This window comes from Microtus pennsylvanicus, chromosome 12, assembly GCF_037038515.1.
Source record: "Microtus pennsylvanicus isolate mMicPen1 chromosome 12, mMicPen1.hap1, whole genome shotgun sequence".
Lineage (NCBI taxonomy): Eukaryota > Metazoa > Chordata > Mammalia > Rodentia > Cricetidae > Microtus > Microtus pennsylvanicus.
The window spans coordinates 1,745,981-1,770,357 of NC_134590.1; the positions used below are offsets into that span (position 1 = coordinate 1,745,981).

At 47.6% G+C, this 24,377-nt stretch overlaps 1 protein-coding gene across 1 annotated transcript in view; it reads left to right on the top strand.

The window, feature by feature from the left end:
• The window catches only part of Tgfbr3 (transforming growth factor beta receptor 3), a 171,993-nt gene that overhangs the window by 44,159 nt on the left and 103,457 nt on the right, over positions 1-24,377 (top strand). The window contains exon 3 of the mRNA XM_075942916.1: positions 23,386-23,570. Coding sequence (XP_075799031.1) covers positions 23,386-23,570 — 185 coding nt within the window. The remainder of the gene's footprint in view (positions 1-23,385; positions 23,571-24,377) is intronic.

Consider the following 24,377-nt stretch of genomic DNA (forward strand, 5'->3'; position numbering starts at 1 on the left):
AGTACTGGAAATGCAAAGTTTGAAATCTTCTTTTAGGTTATATACTTTTAAAAAAGGATTTATGTGCGTGTGTGTGTGTGTGTGTGTGTTTGTGTATGCACATGCCTGCCTGGGGGCATCAGGTTTGCTAGAGCTAGAGTTATAGGTAGTTGTGAGTCATCTGTCATGGATGATGGAACTGAACTGGACTCGGGTCCTCTGGGGAGCAGCGAGCACTCTTAACAACCTCTGAGCCAACTGTCCTGCTCCCAGGCTGGGTTTTGATGCAACCAGTGTAGCTGCAATTAAGTCTGCACCCTCCAAACCTGTCAGGAGCAGGTAGCGTTGGAGTGTATCCTCTCTGAGTTCTTTTTTTTTTTTTTTATGATGAGTGATGGTCTTTTGTGTCCTAAGTCCCTTGCCCTCTAGACATGGTGAGCATACTGTGAAGTGTGGAGCCTCTTGTGACCTGCGTCTGGGTGCTTCTGTGTCCTCGGGTTTCATAATTCTGTGGCTGGAGCCTTTTAGCGCTCATGGGTCTTCACCTTGACAAAGCAAAGTCAGAACCTGGGTCTTCTGATGCCCTGCTATAGAGCTCATGGCCCAGACCATGTCTTATCTCCATGAGTCTCCTTGGTGTGGCCCAGAAGACCTTGTGGAAGGAAACGTGCGGGGTGGCAGAGAAGGCGGTCACTGGTGTTTTGTCAAGAGAACACATGTCAGGATTATGAACCAGAGGAAGGGCAGTCTTGGCTGTACAGTTTACTGCAAGCATTCACTACCCCATGGCCTTGTTCACTACCCACATGGCCTTGTTCACTACCCCACGGCCTTGTTCACTACCCCATGGCCTTGTTCACTACCCCACAGCCTTGCTCACTACGCCATGGCCTTGCTCACTATGCCATGGCCTTGCTCACTACCCACATGGCCTTGCTCACTACCCCACAGCCTTGCTCACTACGCCATGGCCTTGCTCACTACCCACATGGCCTTGCTCACTGCCCCACAGCCTTGTTCACTACCCCACGGCCTTGCTCACTACTCCACGGCCTTGCTCACTACCCCACGGCCTTGCTCACTACCCCACGGCCTTGCTCACTACCCCCATGGCATTCACTACACCCATGGCATCTTGAGGTCTCTCAACTGCTCATCCCGCCCTCATCAAGAAGTTGAGGGAGACAAGAGGAGGGAGCCTGGGGTGTACCCTCAGTTGCAAAGACAGGGATGGGAACTGGCTTAAACCAGAATTCCTTCTTAGAACAATCCAGGTCTACCTTTGCCCCCTCCGCCCCTCCTTCCTTGAAGCACGGTGAGCCCTGGGGCCTGGCAGGTGTTTGGGTCTGCAGCACTGCCTGGGAAGGTATTTAGCCCTTGAGGCCAGTGCAGCTCCTGGGCCAGCTGCTATTGTTTGCTCCTGATAGTTCCTTGTGAGGTCTCCTGTTGATAAACCAAACCAAATCAGTGGTAGTTTTCCTTTAACCAAGGATTTCAGTTAAAGCATAACCTCAGGTGTCCTGGCAGTTCCCACCATCATGGTAAATTTGACTCCAATAGCCCATATGACAAATTCCTTTCTATTTGCTTGCTAATGAGGTTAAAATACTGATGGAGGGGTAGGGAGATCAGTCGGCTGTATTTGAGAATTCATCACGTGGGGTAAGGTGCTGGTAAATCTAATACCTCATTAGTCTCTCTCTGTGTGTGTATGCATATGCATGCATGTTCATGTGTGTCGGTTACACTAGTCCATGTGTGTATACGTGCCTGTGGAGTCAGAGGACAACCTGCGTATTAGGGTTCAACACTTTGTACTTTTTGTCTGAGACAGGCTTTCTCATTGACCTGGGACTTTACCAACTAGATCAGGCTAGCTGGCCACCGCCCCCTCCCTCTCGATGGGATTGCAAGCGCTCTCCTCCATACTTGGTTTTTCATTTGGATTTTGGGGATCCAACCTCGGGACCTCATGCATGCAAAGCAAGTGCTTTATTGGTGGGGTTCTTGCTCCTTCGAGTCTGGTGCTTCACACCAGGGAATTGTGAACCAGGGAAAACAGCCAGCCTTCCCAGGGTTATCCTGGCACTGCCGTGAGTCTGAGATGCTGTTGGGGAAGAGGTGCGGAGAGACTTGTCAGGTGTCCTGCCTGGTGCCGTCAGGGTCCCTATGCTGGTTCGAGCTGGCAGCAGGATGCCGTTCTGGACAGTGCAGCAAACCGGTCCCTTGGGATCTGTCAGACGGTGGGCATGGTAATCTCAAGTTGGTTGGAGGGAAGCCTGCACTGGCTATAGCTACCTTGATTCTGAATGTGAGTCGGATAAACTAAATAGGTTCATTCATTCATTTGGTGAGCAGGGAGTGACAGCATCCTTACTCAGACAGGCTGATTTTCAACATCTCAATGTTGTTGTAAATAGGAGTGGCTGGGGAATTGAAGGCTTTGCTCTACTCTGTGCACAGATTCTGTTTCCCCCGTGTCCCTGATCATTGCGCAAACATCTTTCAAGGGCCAGAAACACACAGAGACACCTAGAGAGGGGGTGTGTGTCCTCTGTGTCCCCTCTTGTTCATCCTTTGGTCCCTTCCATCGGGGAGAGGAAATAGCAGTCCATTTCTTTTTTTTTTTTTCTTTCTTTCTTTCTTTATTTATTTATTAAAGATTTCTGTCTCTTCCCCGCCACCGCCTCCCATTTCCCTCCCCCTCCCCCAATTAAGTCTCCCCCCAGCCCGAAAAGCAATCAGGGTTCCCTGGCCTGTGGGAAGTCCAAGGAACCCCCACCTCCATCCAGGTCTAGTAAGTTGAGCATCCAAACTGCCTAGGCTCCCACAAAGCCAGTGCGTGCAGTAGGATCAGAAACCCATTGCCATTGTTCTTGAGTTCTCAGTATTCCTCATTGTTTCTCAAGAGTTTTAATTTCCTGTTCCAAATCTTTCTTAAAACTGCTATTACCAAAGTAGCCAATAGAAATGGACTGCTATCATTTCTATTGGCTACTTTGGTAATAGCAGTTTTAAGAAAGATTTGGAACAGGAAATTAAAACTCTTGAGAAACAGGTGGTCTGGGGACAACTGCTGGTTCGTACTGTTCTCATTTCCCGGGGACTCTATCCAGCTACCACTGGTAATGGCTGCTTTTTATGTTTAACTAGCTTGTCGGTAAGTCAGTGACATAGACTGAGAATAGAAACCAGCACTGTCCCATGCTCTAACTGCCAGCCCGGTGTCCGTCCCGGTTCTGTGGCTCTGGCTGTTGTGATGCCTTAAATGCTAACCACACGCCTGGCATTGCCCTTCACACCTCCAGAGTCCCCACTGCAAAATGCTGCCTTCTTTCGTAGTCTGAGACCTTCCATGACGGCACCGTGAGGTGTGGAGGTGGGGAGGAACAGAGCTTGGCCTTGATATGGCATCTTTACTTGAATACACAAGGGGACCAGTGTGTTCCAGTTTTAATGGGGAGGGCAAAATTACTTTCCAAGTTTGCATTTTTAAAGTGTTTTCAGTCAAGTTCAGCAAGGATTGACACACTAGGTCCTTCTGTTGTGTTTTCTGTTCTTTATGTCACTTGTATTCTCTGACCCAGTGCTGAAATGGAAATAGAGATGCTTCCCCTAGTCCTAACTCTCCGAATGCTTCCTGACATACCAGGGCGGGGGAAGGGGGGCCGTGGTGGGGAATGTTTTATACTAAGTGGTGTCTAGCATGTGCAAGGAAGGTCCTAGGTTCCCTGTCCAGCACTCAGCTTCTCATATACCTCAAGTCAGGATAAAGATGCTATTTTGAACATTTGCTCTATTTGGTTACCTCCTGTACTTCCTGCAAAGTACAGAGAAACAGCATTACAAATGAGAGAATGAAGCCTCAGGATACAGGCAGAGCCAAGGTGCAATGCTAAGCATTTTCACAACTGCATTTTGTATGTGTGTATTCAGATAGGTCTCTCTTTAGCTCAGGGTAGCCTGGAATTTGTGGCAATCCTCCTGCTTCAGCCTGCCAAGGGATAGAACTACAGGTGTTGGGCACTATGCCTGCCAGCTAAGACTCCAGTTCTGGAGGATTGTAGACCAGAGAGGAGGAGGAAGTTGGGCTAAAGCTTTCAAGAAGACAGAAGGATGTTGTGGGGCAGGGACACCCAATGACCGAGTTCTGTGTCCTAGAGGGATGCTGGAGCTGTTTCTGTAGTACTATCTATCCGGAAGCGAGACAACCAGGGCAGAAGCTAATCCAGCAACACTGGCCTTGGTCTGAATTGCTTGTACCATAAAGGGGAGTACATGTGATAGTTTTAATGTAGCTAATACTCAAAAACATTTTCATGGCAAGAGTTCAATGACCAGGAAGCCTGGCGTGTAGCTCAGTTGGCAGAGTGCTCTCCTAGCATGCGTGAAGCTCACGGATTCAGGTCCCAGCACTGAAGAGTAGCGCATTGTAACACATGCCTGTGTTCCTAGCACTTGGAAGGTGGAGGCAGGGCTTACAGGTCATCCTTGGCTACATAGTGAGATCAGGCTAGCTCGGGGCTACATGAGATCCTGTCTCAAATACACACACACACACACGTGTACACATGCATGTACACACCTCAACATACATGCCCCCACATATACATGCACACATGCATGTACCCCCCACATACACGTGCACACATATATGCAATGTGGAAGGACACAGAACAAAGTCATACTTCATTTCCCAATTCACCTCTGGCATCAGTGGCCCCTATCTTAGGAAAATGCTGTTTACAATTAGTTATTCATTCTATCATTTTTCTGTATATATATATATATATATATGTGTGTGTGTGTGTGTGTGTGTGTGTGTGTGTGTGTGTAGTTATAAAGATTTAAGAAATCAATTTTTTTCTTTATTTCTTGTGCATGTGTGTGCATGTATGTGCGCACATGTGTGTATGTGTGTGTGTGTGTATGTGCATGTGTGTGTGTGTGCGCGTGTGTGCTTTGAGCCAGGGTCTGACACTGTATCCTGGGATGGCCTCGGGCTCACTCTGCAGCCCATATTGGTCTCACACTGGTCATAACCCTGCTGCCTCGGTCTTCTGAGAGCTGGGATTACAGACCATGCATCATAGCAACCGGTTATTCTTTACGTGTTTTTCTACCACTAAAAACTTCGCATCACTGAGACACTTCTATGAGTGTATACCACTGAGAGGCAGAGGCAGCAGGATTGCCAGAAGTTTGAGACCAGGCTTTTATTTCTATGTTACTCACTTTGTTAAAAAAAAAATACAGTTGAGATTTCTTTTTGTTTTAGCGTGCCAGAGAGAAAGAATATTATGCTTAAATCCAGGCCTGCAGATTGCTCCCAGCCACATGCCTTAGTGTTTGGAAATAAAAGGGTTTTTAGCCCTTCATAAGAAGTAGACATCAAAGAGCTCTCTCTCTCTCTCTCTCTCTCTCTCTCTCTCTCTCTCTCTCTCTCTCTCTCTGTCTGTCTCTCTGTCTCTCTCTCCCATTTCTTATCTTCTCTTTTTAGAACCATCAGCACAAGGAAATCATTTGCTACAATAAGGATTTGTGGAAGCATATTTGTTAAAATACAGAAAGAGGAAAAACTTAATGTGTTAAGCCTTTTCTACGAACAGTGTGGGGATCTGAGTTTATATAGCACGGTTTTAAGCTTCGTGGGTGACAGGCTCTTTCAGATATCTGTTGGTGCAGACATAATGCAAAGGCCCAAGACAGATCTGAATATCAAGGCCAGTCACATTTCCCCTTGTTATCAGTCCTATCCTTCACAAAATACTGATTAAAAATGAAGGCCGTTTCCACTTTCCCGTGTTTTAGTTTACTTGCCTCATGGTACACCATGTCACGGCTGAGTTGGGGCCCTCATTCCAGAAAGCATACTTCCTCTCTGGTTGGAAATTATCCATATTTTGTTTGACCTTCAGAAGACTTGTGGCCTTACTGGAGGGCATGCCAAAGTTTGTCCTGGCAAGGCCGGGGCTGTCGGAGGCTTGTCTCAATGGGGACTGCTTTACGGAGCCGTTAGAACCAGTGGGCGGAAGGTGGCTGAAGTAATACAGGCTTTCCAGTCCTTCCCAGCCAAAAAGTCAAGGGGTGGTTTTCAGATGGGCAGTATTTCCAATCCCTGCCCCAGAGTTCCTGTTTGTCTGAACCTTTGAGGACTTTGCCAAGGTTAGGGTGTTCTTTGCAGCTGACCTTGGCAGGAAGAGGGCATCATGTCCCATTTGTCACTTTGTTAGTGCCTGTGATCCTCTAAAGTTTGTCAACCACAGAGCTCGGAAAATGGGTCACGTGCCTTTTGAGCAGCGTGTTTTTCCGGGTTCTTCGTAAAGATGTCGGCAGCTGAGGCTGTAGCTTGTGCTAGCTCTTGCCTAGCATGTGTGCAAGATCCTGGTACATGTGGGAGAGAGAGCTTCGTCCATGACGTGTTTGCTGCTTGCGTGCTTGTGTTCGGTCTCAAGTCCAGTTCCCAGAATCTACATAGGAAGTTAGACATGATGGTGCGTGCTTGCTATCCGAATGCTGGGGAGAAAATAGTAGGTTACTGGGGCTCACTGCTCTGTCAGCCTGGCTTGATGATACACCCTGCCTCAGAACAAAAAACAAAAGCCAGAACATAACAAAATGGAACAAACCCAAACCCCAAACCAAGGTAAATGGCTCCTGTAGAATAATACCCAAGATTGACCTCTGGTCTCTGTTTCCATGCACACGTATGTGCATGTATATCATACGCATTCACATGTACACACACATGCAAACACGTAAATGTTCACATGAACACACCTTGGTTTGCTCACCAATACCACAAAATATAACAAACTACCACCCCCTGCCTCAGTGAACACAGTGAGTAGCAACTTCCACATTCATGTGCCCCACACAAGTGAACACACATATACATATGCATGTACAACACACATGTACACACATGCACCTTCAGCACATACACACACACACACACACACACACACACACACATGAGAAACGTTTTGCCGCTGACAAAGCAGAACTGGTAAGCGCAGGAAAAATAACCAAGGAAAATGAGTAGAAAGAAAGATGCATGTTTTGATAATCTTGGCGCAATGTTTTTTCAAAGGCCAACCTCAGATTTAAAGTATTATCCAGATGTAGTCTTTGGCCTCCAGTCATTATCTGATAGGAATCCAGCCTTGAGGTGAACTTGGACACAGGCTGTTTTCTCTTCCTTTTAATTACTGAGTGGCTGACCTGCTCTCTCTCTGTTTTCTGTTTTCTCCGCTTGTCCCCTTCGGTCGCTTTCTTCCTGAGCCGCTGTTTATTCTGGAACGCTGGATACCCACGTTTAGAAATTAGGGTTTGTGCGCCTCTGTCCTAACCAGGAATGGGGAAAATATGATCTGATGGTAATCCACAAGTTTCAGTAGACTCAGGGGGGCTGCTAATCCACAGCTCTGTGCCCAGAATTCCAATCTGCAAAGCTTCGGTTCACTGGTGATTGATAGCCTTCGAGGCTCACTCTGCGCAGGCTTTCCGGCCCTGTCTTCACTGGTTACTCCCTCACCCTGTTTAAGAGGAATCTTTCTTTGTTAGCTAGCATTAGGCTATACGCCGTAAAAATCCACATTTTCTGTTTTTGTTTTGTTTTTAGTGCTGGGATCAAACCAGAGCCTTGTACATGTTAGACAGATGCTTTTTGCATAGTCCCAAGTTCAGATTTCTTACTGGGCAAGTCTGACTCATTAATCTCTTACAGATATCTTTCTCTTAAATTTACAGAATTCTTTGATGCCCAGAACTTTAGTCCATTTCTGCAAGACAGGCAGTATTTGCTCCAAGGCAAAACTCAAGTGAAGGAAATAAAATCCGGGTGAGGCAGCTTGTGTGTTGGGGTGGGGCGGGAGAGGGTGGATCTGAACCCCTGTCTTCAGACTCTCAAGTTCAGCCTTTTTCACTTGGTTCTGGTCGTATATTTTTGTTTTCTCTTTTGGAGAAAAAAACAGGGTAGAAGAATGAATGAGATATCCTATTGCTTTTTCATATGTGAGTATTATAGTTTGGTTTGTGTCAAACTTTCCAGTTAGTTTTGAAAAACTTTTAAGCTCACAATCTTATTTGTCTTGATAACCCCCCTAGGGTGACAAGGACAGTTATTATCCTTATTCTTAAAAAGGAAATACAGGGCTGAGGACGTGGCTTAGTTGGTAAAGTGCCTGCCTCGCATGCATGGAGCCCCAGGTTTGATCTAGCACCCGCACCGCATTAATTGTGCCTGTCACCCTGCTAAAGATCATGGCTTCAGAACTACCTGTTTTTAAATTGTTCATAGTATAATGGCTCTTAGGACCTGGGGCTCCTGGGAAACACTCTGGGTGGCAGTAATTTTCAATATGGAGAGGTGGTGACCGTGGACGGCTATGGGGTCTACTCCAGCCTGGGTACTGTTTGCTTCTCTGTGTGCCTGTTTCCTATGCTGACTTATTCATTCCAATGTATTTAGATAGAAAAAATAATATAATTCTGTTTTGGCTTCTAATACACTTTTTAGTGTTTTTTGGAATTTTCTCACTTATTGCCTTTCATATTCCAAAGTTTTATTAGGACTCATTTTGGTTGTGCAGTAATAAAAGAATGGCCCCTTTGGGGGCTGGAGAGATGGCTCAGCAGTTAAGAGCACTTGCTGCTCTTGCAGAGGACTTGGGTTCAGTTCCTAGCACTTACAGCCCCTGTAATTCCAGTTCCAGGGATTCTGACTCCCTCTTCTGGCCCCTGTGGGTACTGCACACATGTGCTGCACATACATGCATAGAGACAAACACGCATATACATAATAAAAGGAAAAAAAATGAAGGCATACCCCCTTTGAAGACTGCAGGAAGTAATCTGGGGAATTATATCTTTGAAGCAATACATTTTTATTAATTTTCTTTAAGTGTTGAAATTTGTTTCTTAGTTATGAGCAGGGCATGGTCTGGTGTTCTGAATAAGAGAAGTTAAGATGCCAGGAGTTAAGTGAGCATAGTTTTTTTTTTTTTTTTTTTTTTTTGCTTTCTTTGGTCAAATGTGTAGTTTTACTATAAACTACTGAAAATTTCCTGTTCTGGCTTGATTTAAAAAAAAACACTTCCATTCACTGTTTCTGTGTAACTTCCTGTGCCCTTTATCGTAGAGAAGAATGAAATCCAGGACAAATTACCAGTTGCCTTTTAGCAGAGAGACTGCGCGTTTTAGAAAGGAGCTTGAGAAGTAGATCTTCCTGAGTCTGCCTGTGTGTGTCCTCAGACCCCTGCTCCTCTTGCGGGAACACTTGGGGACTCTGCACCATAATTTGGTTTCTAAAAGTTGCAGGAGTATTACACCAGAGAAGGCATTCTGTATGGCATCATCTGTGTTTTCTTTATGAAATGGCACTTTGCGGCCCGTAGCCCTTCCTGGACTACTTGGCACACGGCAGCCATTTGTATAGAGAGTACTGGCTGAAGGATCTCTTCTCTATGATGGTCCCAGCCGGTGCTGGTCTGAGTGAAGGTGGGAAGGAGTAGTGAATCCAGATTCCTGGGAGGAGCTGCAGAGGAATAATTTTGGCCCTGGTGCTAAAATTGTGGTTAATCTGGAGTATCAGTTACCTCTGTTGTGATAAAATGCCTGATAAAAGCACCTCGAGGAAGGAAAGGTTCTTTTGTTCACTGTCAAGAGGACAGTTCATCAAGGTGAGAAAACCTGGAAGCAGGGGCATGAGGCCTTCTGGTCACACTGTGGCGGAAGTCCAGAAGTGGAGAGATGGATGCTGGCACCCAGCTCACTTTCTCCTTGTGTCCAGTCCCGGGTGGGTCTAACCCACTCTAGGCTCTCCAGACCAGGGTCCCATACCATGGAATGGTGTCTTCCACAGTCGGGTGGGCCTTAACCTACTCTGGGATCTCTGTCACAGACTTGCCCAGGGTTTTGCTTCCTAGGTCATTCTAGACCCTGTCAAGTTGTTAAACAATACTAACCCCCACATCTGGGAGGTGTCGGTTCAATATGCTCATCATCCCACCGAGGTGTTTGGGGAAGGAAACCATGAGAACCTGGGGGTAGGGTAGCCACAGGAACGTTATCAGCCCTACTTATCCATTTAGGTTGAAGGTTTCTTAGCAATAGGAACACGAATGGTCTTTAAATGCCGTCTTGCTGTGGACTAAATTCCCAGAAGTCCAACCTTCCTACGTGAGCTCACTTCCTTCAGCTTTGTATTTAGACTTGGTGAGTGTGGGCCTAGGGTCCTTCATGGTATCTAATTCCGTGTCAGTTTTAAACATGTTTCTTGCATCATGAAAGAACCCATAATGTTTTAGTGAGTTAGAAGGAAAACAGATGTCAAAAATCCACATGGGCCATTGTGTAAACAGGCAGGGAGCAACTGAGTGTCTAGCCTTGGCTAGGGTGAGCTCACTAACACTGAGTGTGAGAAGGGATGAGCTTGAGGTGGACACAGGCCTTGTTCCAGGGCTAGAAAGGCCTTCAGAAGTATGAGAAGTGCAGGCAGAGCTGTAAGTGTATGAATATGGGGCCACTCTAGTGGGGATGGACACGGAAATATCAGGGCTGAGTGGAGGACGCAGAGGGTAGAAGCTGCGCAAGCCTGATGACCAAGTTTGATTTCTGGAACTCATGGTAAGAGGAGAGTACTGACCCCTGAAAGTTGTCCTCTGACCCCCACATGTGTGCTGTGATATGTGCATGCAGGAATGTGCGTGTGTATGTGTGCTCACACACACATACATAAATAAATACAAATTACAAAATAAGGGGCCGGAGAGATGGCCAGTAGTTTACAGGATCTGCCTCTTTTTCTCAGTAACCCCATGGTGCCTCACAACCACCTGTAACTCCAGTTCCGGGGGTGTGACGCCCTCTGCTGGCCCGCTTGAGAACTGCATGCATGTGCACATAAACATGCAGGCATGCACACATACACATAAACACATGAAACAAAAATAAATAAACATTTCTTAAAAACCTTAAAATAACGTGCCAACCTTTAACAAACTATAATTAGTGTGTATAATGGTAGACTTGAATTAATTCAGAAAAATTCAAATAAGTGATTTTCAGTAGGCTCAAAATACTTACGATGGCCAGAACGTAGTTATGTATTTGTATGTGTTTTGTAATTTTCCATTTAAAGCATTGCCATAGTTCCTTTAGTAAGATTCAGCTGGGGGTGGGGTTGCTTGTGTGGACTATCTCATTAAGCAGTGAGCTTTGAGTAGTGAGATTTTGTTGTGTGGTGGGGAGGAGCGAGACTGATATGAAAAACTCAGAGAAGGAATCGATAGTTATTTCAAATATAAATATCACCTTATGATCGTTTTCTGTTCGAGTCTTGCAAACGAAGCTCCTGCGCTGTGGGATTTGATGTGCAAAGCATTTTGGTTTCAGGACGGACCATTTGGAAGTCTGCGTGTGAGTTCCCACTGGCAGAGTGGCTTCCCCTCTCCACTCATGAGGAAAAGACAGAAGCTACTTGATCCAGAGTGGAAAAACACTGAAGCAAACTTCCCCGCAGAAAACACCCACAGATTCTAGAAAAACAGAAATTGCTTTGACTAATGTGACACACTTCAAAATAAATCCCAGAGAGCAGCCCCAGCCTGCCGCGGCCCGGCAGCCTCTCTTGAAAGGGTGCTTTGTCTGGGCAGGTGTACACGCGGCACGGTACCACGTGTGGCGTTGCCACGCACGCGCTCAGTAGCTGCTGTGTGGGATGGGTACCGGCTCTATCTCATGTTTAAATTTGGGGGAAGTTTTTTTTAAAGCTGCAAGACAGAAATCTCTGTGAAGCAAATCCTTGAACCCACCGCTCCTTTACAGTGTGACTGTAGAGTCTCTCCGATTCAAATCTGGGAAAAATACTTCCCTGACCTAATAACGTGTTTGTTTCTTTTTAATGGGATTTGCGTAAGCATCCTATGTTCAGGTAATGCTGGTTAGCAGTTATGTGCTGGGTTTGACTTCTTTAGATAGGTTTTCAATAAGATTCCTCTTTTGCCAGCGTTGACTTTTAATTGGTCGGCAGCAAAAGTGGGCCTTCTTGGATTTTTGTTATTGTTATGAGTCCTCTGATTCCTTTTATAGGAATAAGTACATGAACAATAAAAGAATATGCATATGGCATGATGTTTTAGCTAGCTCACACCGGGGTCTGCTTAGGCGTGTGATACATGACCTGGCAGATGATGTCTGAAAAGTAGGGTGGGTTTGGAAGGGTCCTCTGCTGGCTTGTGTGTAGAAGTCCTTTAAACCCACAGGACAGCAGTGAGGTCACTGGACAGCATGGCATCCGCGGTTCACCGGGCTCTACTGTCCCATGCTTGCTATGGCAGAGGGAGGCTAACCTGGATCAGGACGCATTTTTCCTTGGGGCATATCCCAAACTTGGACAGTTTGGTGCTGATGGTTACAGCCGTGTAATAGCCGAAGCCTGTTCATCCCATCGTATGGATGGAGAGATGGCGTGGTTAGATAACTGCTCGAAGTCATATGAGCTAAAGTGGGTCAGGGTTAAGATTTAAATGTAAGGGAGACACCGTAGCAGCAGATCCATCACTCAGCAAGACCTTGGGAATGCCTGCTGCATCTCAAGCGTCTAGCAGTGCAGAAGAGAGCAAGCAAACGAATGTGGTTCTCGCCTTCGTGGATGTACAGCTAAGGAGAGCGAGTCCCCCGCCCCATTCCCTCACTTCTTTTGAGACAAGGTTTCACTCCATAGCACGGCCAATCTGGAGCTCACTGTGTAGACCAGGCTGGGCTCGAACTCCCAGCAATCCACCTGTCTCTGCCTCCTGGGATGAACGACGTGTGCCAACACACCCAGCTCAACACTAGATTTTTAAGGGCTGGCCTTTGCTCTAAAGGAACACTCTAATAGTAGATTACCAGGCTTAAGGACTGTCTGAATTGAATGGGCCACTGACTGTGCTTCAGGACCTATGTTAATGAGCTGGGAATGGCCCCGCTGTGTTTCTAAGATCCTTGGTGTCCACTGAGAAGTTCTGTGACACTTGAGCCCGGCGCTTCCATGAGCTGTGGGAAGTCCAGCCCCCCTAGAGCCCTAAACTTCGCCATGAAAGGAGCTAAAAGACAGCCGTGACACGTGGACACAAAACTCCGTACAGACCGCTGGCTGTCGGCGTCCCTGTGCAGAAGCCCCCGAGCAGTGAGCGAGAAGACAGCGATTCAGGCTGGTCTTCATAGGGTTTGACATGCACAGTAAGCCGGGTAATTTGCTGTTGGAGTTGAGCATTTCCTTCATTTGTTAACATCAATTGCTGACTGCCCAGATTGTGTATAAAAGACTTCAAGTAAACATGTTAGTTCAGGTCCTGCTTCGTGCACATGGCCATAATTAGCCATGAGTCCCATGGCCAACCAAAAGTTGGTAGACTTTTCGTTTAAATCTTCCTCTTATCTGTAATCAGGACTGCTGGTTTCAGGTGATGATTCAAGTCTTTAACAGTGTGTTTTCCCTCTTCCATCCTTCCTGTCCCCACCCCGCCCTGTATCTTATGCCACTTACTGTCTGCCCCGCACACAGCATGGCAGAACGCTTCCCAGTGTAGAGCAGGCCGCACCCCAGGGTTGTGTGTCCGGTTCTTCCCACGTCTCTCGCTTCCTTCACCCCAGGGTCCTGTGTCCTGTTCTTGCTGTGTCTCTGGCTTCCTTTTCTTATTTATCAGACACCAATCAGATCTGAGAATTGAAAGATAAGAGGCCAGGACAATGGCTCAGTGCTCGCACAGAGCCTTGGATTTGACCCCCAGTGCCAGGGTGGCAGGAAGAAAATGAGCTTTGTGATTATCTTGGGTCTGTCAAGGCCTGGGTGGGAAGCGATCTGGGACGTCACCACACAGTGAGCAGAGCCAGTCTATGGCCCTCGAAGTCTCGATTTGCCACTAACTGCTGCGTCGGTCTGGGCCGAGTTACAGGGTTTGTCACATGGATGACTGGAGGGCGATATTAAAAGTTTAGAGCAATTAAACATTTTTTGGTCCTCACAAAGGAGTTTATTTTCCTTCAGTCATTTTATATTCCAAACTCAAAGCAGGAGGGAAAAAGGAAATCAGCTTGCTTTATTTTTTTTTACTTTAAATCCTAAATTATTATTATTATTATTAATATGCATGTATTGGTGTGCAGGGGTGGGTGGGGAGGGATACACACTGCCATGGTGAATGGCAGCTTGCCGAAGCTGGTTCTCTCCTTCCACTGTGTCCCCGTATTGAACTCAAGTCATCAGGTTTGTAGGGCAAACGCTTACCTCCCGAGCCACCACTCCAGCCCAGACAATCTGTTCCTCTTTCCTCTAAGCCTTCAGATTTGCCCTGGTCTCTGTGCTGAGCCGTGTGGGCAAGGCCATCGGTGAGTTCTCATCTCAAAACGGCCATTGCAGGCTGTGTCCCGTCCACTTCAGCCTCCTTCAGGTTAAGTCAGAAGAGCAGGGACATGGTACCCTCCTATAAATGGAAGATGGGCTGAAGCTTGGCCCCAGTGGAGCGAGGACTCACCAGTGTCCTCAGGAGGTGTGGGCCTGGCCCGTTGTTCCTTTCTGGGTCGCACTCCCAGAGTGCGTTCAGGAAACAGGAAATTTTACTCTAACTTTGTGTAGTTTAATATGAAGTCTTCACACTAATTCTTAGAAACACTTTGGGGCAGTAGTAGCTGGGGAGGGGCAAAGGGACTCTTATCTTAGACACTAATTTACTAAGCATTCTAAAGGCCGCCAAGAGAACATTTATCAATGGGGGAAATTCATTCATTCATTTCTCCTTCCCCGGGGGAATTTGTGTCTCTACGATCACTTGAAATCTGTACAGTGTGTTACATATTACATACGCCCCCTTTTAGCCATAGGTCAAGCCTGTAAGGGCATAAGAGAGAATGTGGGAAGCTTACAAGGTCACAGTTGGAGGCTGGAGCCTAGGGGCAGAGTACTACTTCCCTAGCAGATGCCATGTTTAGGGTTTCATCCCTCGTATAGCACAGGCATAATGTGACAACCCCCACCCAGAGATCCAGCGTCAAACGGTACTGTTAGTAGCCACTGTGGAACATAACCCTCTGACCGCTCTTCCTCCTAGATCCCCTCTGAGGACATTGTAAGGAGCAGGCTCTTGGTCAGGTAGAAGGGCTGTTCTGCCTCTATAGCTTGGCAGTTTCCCAACTCTGAGAACTTGCGTTCCCAGTGAAGCTCTGCCCTTTGTTTCCGTTTGAACATTTCAAAGCACAGTTTGAACACAGGAAAGTCTTCAACATGGTTGCACCGTGATTTCAGCACAGCCATATACAAATGTGCACTGGCTTCCAGCCCAACAAATTGGCATTTGACTCCTTGGAAGAAGGTTGGTATTGTCAAGAGGAAGCTTAGATTCTGACACTCGTGTGGAGGGTACAAGGAACCCCGAGAAGCTGAGTCAAAGACGTGGGCTCTTCTCCACCAAGAAATCCACATTTCAGGTTTAAGACTTTATCAGAATTCCTTATCAGAAATAAACTTCAGATTCTAACTAAGTCTTATTGTCGAAAACTCAAGTAGAAACTGTGGCCGAGGCCTCTTCAAGACTTTAAAGCCCATTCTTTCCCCAGCTCCATCCTCCAGGGACCTTAGAGCCCGTGAATTGTAACTTAAGATGTACAAACATTAGCTCATGTTGTGTACTGGCCAGAGGCTCTGGGGCCTAGGGCCTTCCAGGTGTTTCTTCTCTTTGAGTTTTATTTCTGCATCCTACCCTGGCATTTGTGACATTCCTTCTCCCAGAGCTCAGTGAGAGGCAGGCTGTTCTGTTGGCTGAGAAAACATCCCAGGCGCCCCTTTCTCACCGACTCTGGCATCCTCAATGGGTAGAGGGGGTTTTCTGCTCAGGGATAGAATAGGCCTTACAGTGCCCAGTCCCACAGTCTGTGGGAGTTTGTCCCTCTTTGGCGTTGACAGCATTGCAGAATCCTCTAGGGTACAGTAACACAAACTCTTATTAGCCAATGGTGTCACTGCAATAAAAAACCTCCCCACTGCACTGTCCTGGTCCCAGGCTATAATGTTACCCTTAATTCCCATCGCCTCTTTACCACTTTTATTACAGCTGAACACACGTTTCTCATTAGTGCCCTGGGCGATATGGGGAACCAGAATACTGGAAATTGTGTGGAATAGGTACCAGATGTCTGCGTCAGTTTAAGATGCTCTCAGATCACATTGCGTAGATGTGAGAACAACTTTACCCTCCCCCAAGCAATACCCTTCCCTCTGTATGTGACTCCATGTTACGTGGGGTGGAACGGCAATGATTTCTTTGGGGGACAGGTAGATTAAGTGTGCGGCAAACGCATCTGTTCCCAAAAGCTTCATCTGCGTTCTGTCAAGGCTGGGTACTGGCCCTCAGCCAGCGTGGAACTCAGCCTGGAATTCTGGGTGTAGCTACAGCATGTAACGAAGGGGCAAGTTCATTTGCATCTTTCTCTGTGAGTAGATCTGGGGATTTAGGTATTGGTGGGATAGTCAGAGCTTATGTAGTTTCCCGTGTGTCCAGTAATCAACCACTGACTGCCAAAGACAAGGAGGAGATTTGGTCCATGAGGCCATGGAGTCTTTTATCTTAGCTGCTGTATGAACTGGGCGGTTTGGGTTTTTATCGATTTTTATCGTAGTATATTGTGAGATGGGCTTGTTTGTGCTTTGTTTGTGAGTCTGTTGATGGAGTCCTCAGTAAAGACCTGTCAAGTGCCAAGCAGAAGTAGGCACTTTGTTGTTACAGGAGAGGCTGGGCCTAGAATCTGAGGAAAACGGTTTCCTCAGCCCGCTCCTGCTCTTGGCTGGTGGAGTGTGACTTTTGATCAGAAAAGCATCCTCTCTGTGCCCAGTTCCATCACTCCCAAAATTTTAGCTACATCGTCCCAGCTGTATGACAAAGATGAGAAACAGTACATCTAGGGTGTGTGACCCAGAGCTGGTACACGCTAGCCTCCCGCAGGGTCTCTTCGTGGGGTCTGCCACACACGGCAGCAGCGCTGGGCACTGTCTCACTGTTGGGGGTGCTGCTCTGTGAAGGGGGCTGATGCAGTGATGGTCTCGCCAGTATGACTGTGGTGTGCCCTATGTGGGGGGATGACGCATGGAACCGAGTCTGCCTCAGGGCAGGAAGGAAGAGGTCCTTTCAAGCAGGACACTGTGTCCAGTAAGATTTGAGGAGGCTGGAGTTCCTAAAGAGCCAACAGAGAAGGATCAACTCAACTTATACTTGGAGCGCACAGGAAATTTGGCTGTTTTGGGGGGCAGGGCAGGAGGGATAACTCAGGGCAAAGCATGTAGCAGTTAGTCGGAAGCAACAGAAAGTCCGGTGGGGAAGGCACAGTGTGGGAAGGCTCTGGAGGGGATCTCTGAACACATAAATGCCAGGGACTTGGCATCTTGGAATTATCTACATTAGTGGAATAAGTTAGATTTATTCTACTCACTTATAGAAGTTTCTGTCAGGATTCAGACCAAGTATCTGTAAGATGATTCTAGCTATGTAATAGTGATGGAAGAGGGTCATCCCAGGAACGTAGCCCGCCTCTCCTCCTTTCAACACAATAGTAGTGTAGGGGGATGTCCTGTTTGCTTGTTTGTTTGTTTGTATGAGACGGTCTTGTGCTATAGCCAGAGCTGGCCTGGGACTTGCTATGTGGCCAAGGATTGCTTTGAATTTCTTTCTTTTTTTTTTAAAGATTTATTTATTTATTATGTATACAACATTCTGCCTCGATGTATGCCCGCATGCCAGAAGAGGGCGCCAGATCTCAGTTTAGATGGTTGTGAGCCACCATGTGGTTGCTGGGAATTGAACTCAGAACCTCTGGAAGAGCAGCCAGTGCTCTTAACCTCTGAGCCATCTCTCCAGCCCTGCTTTGAATTTCTTATCCTCCCTCCTGTTTCCTGAGTGCAGGGATTACAGGCATGAGCCACCAAACCTAATTCTTAGGTGCTAGGAGGGCAAGCATTCTACCAAGACAAGTCGCAGGCCCTTTTCTGCTTTTCTTTTTTTTAATAGTGTTTGTGGATGCAGCCTACAGAATCCACGTCACCTCTCAAGGCGATGAAGCCGCCTTTGTTCCTGCTCACTGGTCTCTGATTACAGGGACAAGATTAAATAGGAAGAGGAGACTATGGGTTTCCAGCTGGGGCCACAAGAGATGGGCTGTGGAGAAGCTGCACAGATCACAGCGCAGCACAGAGCTTCCGAGTGCATTGGCCTGGCGGCTGGAGGTGTTGCACCCCAGTCAGGGGGTGGCTGGAAAAGAAACTGCCACTGTGCCCCGAGACGCACGCGGTGGGACCCGTAGAGTGGACTGCATTCTTCCCAGACGGAGTCTGCTCTGGCATGTAGCCAGGCACTGCAGTGTGTGGGCAAGCTGAAGGAGACCTCCACCACTGTGTATTACATCTGTGTTCCAGTCAGCAGGAAGAAGGAAAAGCCAGGACACCTCTCCTTCCTTTTGTAAGGACTCTTCTTTTTTTTTTCCGTTTATTTATTTATTAAAGATTTCTGTCTCTTCCCCGCCACCTCCTCCCATTTCCCTCCCCCTCCCCCAATCAAGTTCCCCTCCCTTGTCAGCCCAAAGAGCTATCAGGGTTCCCTGCCCAGTGGGAAGTCCAAGGACCACCCACCTCCATCCAGGTCTAGTAAGGTGAGCATCCAAACTGCCTAGGCTCCCACAAAGCCAGTACGTGCAGTAGGATAAAAAACCCACTGCCATTGTTCTTGAGTTCTCAGTAGTCCTCATTGTCCGCTATGTTCAGCGAGTCCAGTTTTATCCCAGTTTTTCAGATCCAGGCCAGCTGGTCTTGGTGAGTTCCCGATAGAACATCCCCATTGTCTCAGTTGTGGGTGCACCCCTCGCGGTCCTGAGTTCCATGCTCGTACTCTCTCTCCTTCTGCTCCTGATTTGGACCTTGAGATTTCTGTCCGGTGCTCCAATGTGGGTCTCTGTCTCTGTCTCCTTTCATCGTGTAAGGACTCTTCTTGGAAGAAGCTATGCATGGAGCCATTGGTTACTTCCCAGAACCTGGTCACATGACCGTGTGGAGCTACAAACGGGGATGGGACAGGAGCTCCATTTGAGATGACCCTGTGCCTAACAGTTCGAGAGAGAACAGTTAGTGTTGGGAGACTGCTAGCTGGAAGGTGCCTGAGTCAGGAGAATGGCTAAACCATAGTGAGCAAGTGATGGGGGATGGGGCTGGGCCGTGAGGCTAGGCTAGGTCTGGTCGGGCTTTGTAAGCCTTGGGGTGATTTGGGGCTTCACAGTGAGAATTTAGGAGGCCCCTTTAAAAAGGACACCACCACATCGATAGTCTTGAAATCTTTATTTTCTTTCCGTCCTCTCTCTGGGTTTTGGTTTAGCCCTTGGTGCATGCTGTTCTCTGCACACTCACCCAGCTATTTCTCTATGGTGAATTCCTGGAGAAAAGTCACCGGGTCAGAGGAAATGGCTTCTGCCCTCTCACCAGTCTGCGGTTTCTGGAGGTGGTCCCGGCCTTACAGTTTTTATAAGCATCCCCTCCCTCTCAGTGTTTTAAAAAATGAAGCATTTCAACATGAAAAGATGTTGAAACTGTGTTTGCTGCAGATCCAGATTCCACAATGGGTGTTCTGTAATAGTTGCTTTATCAGATTTATGCGTGCCTGTCCATCAGGACATCTTCATTTTGGATGTGTTTCAGAGTAAGTTACAAATCACCCACGCCTATGATGGGTTTGTTTGTTTGTTTGATTTATTCCCTCAGACTGTGTGGGCACAGCCCAGTCTTGCTCCTCAGACTGCTGTCGGCCAGAGGCAGGTCCTCCTCTGAGGCCTCAGGCGACCTTAGAGCAGACACTTACATGTGGGGAGGCATCCCTTTTAACCTGAGATGGGGAGGGTACCACCTCCCCGTGCTGTGCAGCAGCTAGCATTGCCAGCGGAGTGGGAGCTGGCTAAACAGGGATGATTTCATTGTTGTATTTCCTATATCTTTCTGACAGTAAGTTGAGCTGCTGAAGACATTGTATATAATCTTTAAGATTTGTTAGCTCTATTTTTGTGTGTACACGGATGTGTGTGTGGAGGCAGGAGGCCAGTGCCAGGTCTCTTCTTCGTCGCTCTCCACTTTATGTTTTGAGGCAGAGTCTCTCACTGACCCCAGCTCGTTAGCTGGGTTGGTTGGCCAGTGAGCTCTGGAGATCTGCTTGGCTTGCCTACCCGGTAGCTACAGTTACTTTCTACCACACGCGGCTTTTATGCGGGTGCTGGGGATCCGGGTCCAGTCTCCCTCTCACGGCAGGCACTTTCCCAGCCAAGCCATCTCCCCAGCTTCTTATGGTTCGCGGTGGGCAGATAATCACTCACACACACATTATTTGTACTCTTCGTTTGATTTTAGAGTATGCCTAGTCATAGGCTGTGGGCTTCTTTTTTGTTTTGTTTTCCAAACGTGTGGGGAAGAACATATAGTGAGTAACCACAAAACTCCAGAGTGTCGAGAACACACCGTACTGTGCCAGTCAGTTTTCTGCCGCTGTAACTGAATGCCTAGGGTGTGACTGAGGGGAAGAAAGGATCGCGTTTGATGCGCCACTTCAGGGGAAGGGCCTGGAAGTCTGTGCCCCCCTTCCTGGGCCTCCAGTGACTGCCTTGCCCTATGCCCATCTCCTGGAAATGTGGTCCCTACTCTATAGCCCAGGAAGAGACAGCCACCATGCCAGGACCTGGGCCTTAAGAGTGCATTTAAGATCCAGAACACAGCACCGGGTATATTTAGACAAGGACTACAGAGGGACTTAGAAAGGGCGGTTGTCCTGCTGTGTGATTTCCCTAGACTGTGTGCGTCTTCCATTTGACCTTGGGCTGGAACTGAACCCCAAGCAAGAACAGTCGGCTCTTCCTGGGAGAATCTGAGGAGTGATGGTGGCCTTGCAGAGGAAAGGCACGTCGAGCAGATTGCAGGCCCCTTTGTAGATGGGTTTTGGGTCAAATGATGGACCATGTTTTTATTGTGTTTAGTTTGTAATCTTTGTAAATTCATGGCAGGAGGCTCTGAAACCAACTTGTTTCCCAAGCACAGTGGTTATTGTATCATCTATGTGCCCAGAATCGGGGAACAGACTTTCTCTTAGGCTCCCCCACAGATTCACCCCCCACCATTGCTGTGGCAGCCTCTTCCTTCACCACCTCCTGCCTTCTCTGAAGCAGCTGGGCACCGTCCAGCAATGGAGTGGCACATGCTTCCATTTCAGACCAGATTGCTATTATCAACCTACATAGTTTCTGTGAGTCCCGAAATAGACGTGGCCCAGTAGGTGGGGTGCCTGTTTATGACATAGCATTGGGGTACAGCAGTGGCTAGTCCAGAATTTCAAGTGGTGTTTGTTTGAGACTGAGTCTGCAGTTCTAAAGAATGTGTTTGTTACTTAGAAAGCAGGAGGAATTCAGCGGAATGCGCCCAGGATTTTGGTCTGGGTCCCCTTAGCAAAGGTTGAAGTTTGGTGGTGTCCTGTGGCCACAGTCCCAGAGGCTCATTGGAGGGGCTGGTGAAGAATTCTAGGCACCTCTGCCTTCTGATACGTCTTTTGGACACACTGACAAACACGGATTAAAAAGGAGAGCGAGACCAGGAATTTATTGCGAAAGAAGAAAATTCACAGGGATGTGATAAATCAAAAATCCAGAAACATCTGCTCCACTTTGGAGGGAGGGGGATTGCGGGTCTGGGAAATCCAAAGGTTTGAAAATGATTTTTAGGAGAACACAGCGGGCTTAGCGAACAAGAGGGGCCCAGGACAGATACCCAGGGATGACAAAGGTTTGCATTGATCTCTCTGGAATGTTGAATGGGACGTGGACAGGGATGTTGACACACTGCGTTCTCTCAGCCTGTCATGAGCCCAGTCGGTGGAAGTCCTGGGGTCTTCTCCGGGGCCCAGACTTTAAACCCACACAAAAGCACCAGAGGGAAGTCAGGCATCCGTGGTTCTCAGAATTCCTTTCATTTCAACAGCTAACATACCAAGATGGTGTATTTTGGGGGAGACAATTCCTGGGTCCCTTCAGTATCTCATTTCCTCCTCCCAGATGTTTATCAACATGGAATGAAGCTGAGAGGTAGAGGAACTGCAGCTCATATCACTGTAGGAACCCATTTCTCATTAGTTCCTTGTAGCCAACAGGCAAGGGGTGGAGGGGAGAGGAGGGGGAGGGAGGGAGGAAATGAATGGATATATGAATATGAGCCTCCAGGCCAGGCGCTACAGTGGGGTCCTGAGAGCCTAGTGATGGGTATGAATAACGTAGCCATCAGGGAGGTGAACAGGTGTATTGTTGACTGGCTGTAGCAGGCGTATTCACCTGTAGTCACTGTGGTAAATGAAGCAGAAGAGATGAGCTAATATATTGTGGGGGTGTGCGAAGAGGTGGGGGATGGAACAGTACCTCCTCCAGTTTATGGGTGGGGCTGGAGCTGAAGGGTGACTGTGACAAACTGGAGTAGAGGCAGGGAGTTGAGAATCTCCTACCAAGACAGGAGTGAGGTTGGAAGGACGGGAGGCTAGATCAAGCCAGACCTGGTTGTGCGCCCTGCAAAGGGGCTCAGACTTTGCTTAGTTCTCGGAGTGATGGGCGTCTGAGATAGGAAGGGCGGGCATCTCCGTGTGAACAGCTGTAGAGATGGGCTCCCTGGGTTAGAAGGACTCCCTTGCTAGAGCTGGCTTGGGGAGCTTGAAGGGTGCAGCCTTCTTAATTTAGGGGGCAGTTGGGAATTAGAGACAGAGAGGATGGATGGATGGTTTAGAATCGAAAGTTTCATTGGCTCGAGGAATGGAAAACGAGGCTGCAGGAGCCAACTATGACCAGAGTTCTGCTTTTCTGATTTGTAGCGCTGCCTCAGACTCTGCCTGGTGAGGGACGGTTTTCCTCACCTCTGCCCCAAACTTGGCTGTGCAGGTCTGGCTTCAAATTCCTGTTCTTAACACATTTTGTTTTGTATCATTCCTAACAAGAAAAACTCTCAAAAGGTATCAGACTATTCGGGGAGTGTGTATGCAATTTTAGGGCTTTAATATTATTTGTGTATAGTGTTATTTGGACTTTAAATAATTTATTTCAGCAATCTCAGGCTTTCTTCCAAGAGAGGAATTAAAAACACAAATTTGTCAAATGGAAGGTATCCTTCATCCAAAGGGATACATACGTTGGTGACTGTGAGCCTAAAGAGAATTTAGAAATCAAAATTATGAGAAAAAAATTGAAAAGATTGGGATTTCAGATGATGAGTTCTGAGAACCGCTGAGTCGCAAGGGCTTCACAGTTGAGTTACAGCGAATCCATCACCCACGGTGTCTCTACTCTTGCTGCAGCTCATGTCTGTGATTCTGTCCGCAGGTCCAGAGCCCAGCACCCCGTGTGAGCTGTCACCGATCAACGCCTCTCATCCTGTCCAGGCCTTGATGGAGAGTTTCACCGTTCTGTCTGGCTGCGCCAGCAGAGGCACAACTGGGTTTCCCCAGGAGGTTCACGTCTTAAACCTCCGCATTGCGAACCAGGGAGCAGGGCGGCTGCAGAGGGAGGTGAGTGTGGGTGTTGCCGTCGGAGACGGCTCTGAGAGTGGATTCTGTGCCTCTGTCCGGGCCCTGAGGATCAGAACTCAAGTCATCGGCCTTGTAATGAAAGTACTACCTGCTGTGCTGTCTCATTGGCCCATTTACCTAAGATTTTAAATTGTCTTTTCATCTTTACACATGACCCTCCTTTCTTCTCGTCTAACTGTATCTTATGAATGTATTGCTCTCGAAAGATGAGTCAGAAAAAACTCTAGAACAAAAGGCAGTGCCCTGAGGGAAGCTCTTATTGTCATTGAGGTATCTTCTCCAAGATGGCGGTCTTGGTGGTCATGGAGAAGATGGGGAGAAAGCTCATGATTGTTCAGTGTTTGCTCTGGGCTGAGGACTGTTGGAAACGGTGCACTGGCTTGGGGTCCCCTTGGGGTCCCTTCATTGTGTGCATTCTACAGGTGTGAGGACACAAGTTTCAGGGGCAAATGATCCATTCTTCCCCGTGACTCATCTATAGCTTAGACCACGGATCAATGGTCTTCTTGTCGCTTTTAAGAGGATGGGTTTTCCCACAAAAACAACACACAGTTGTCATTTTTAGTTTATGTGTCAGCAATGTTATCAGGCAAGGACTGTCTCCCTAGGGAAACAGCGTCCACAGTAACTCCCAGTGATGTGGAGTTTAGGAAGACAGCTGTAAGATGAAATTTTTCTTTCAGTTTTTTTTTCTTGGTCAGGAAAGGGAATTCTCCATCTGCTTGTCTATGTGCTGCGGGCATCTCCTTGCCTTTTGGGGTCTGTGGGGGTAGCGCAGGCATGGAA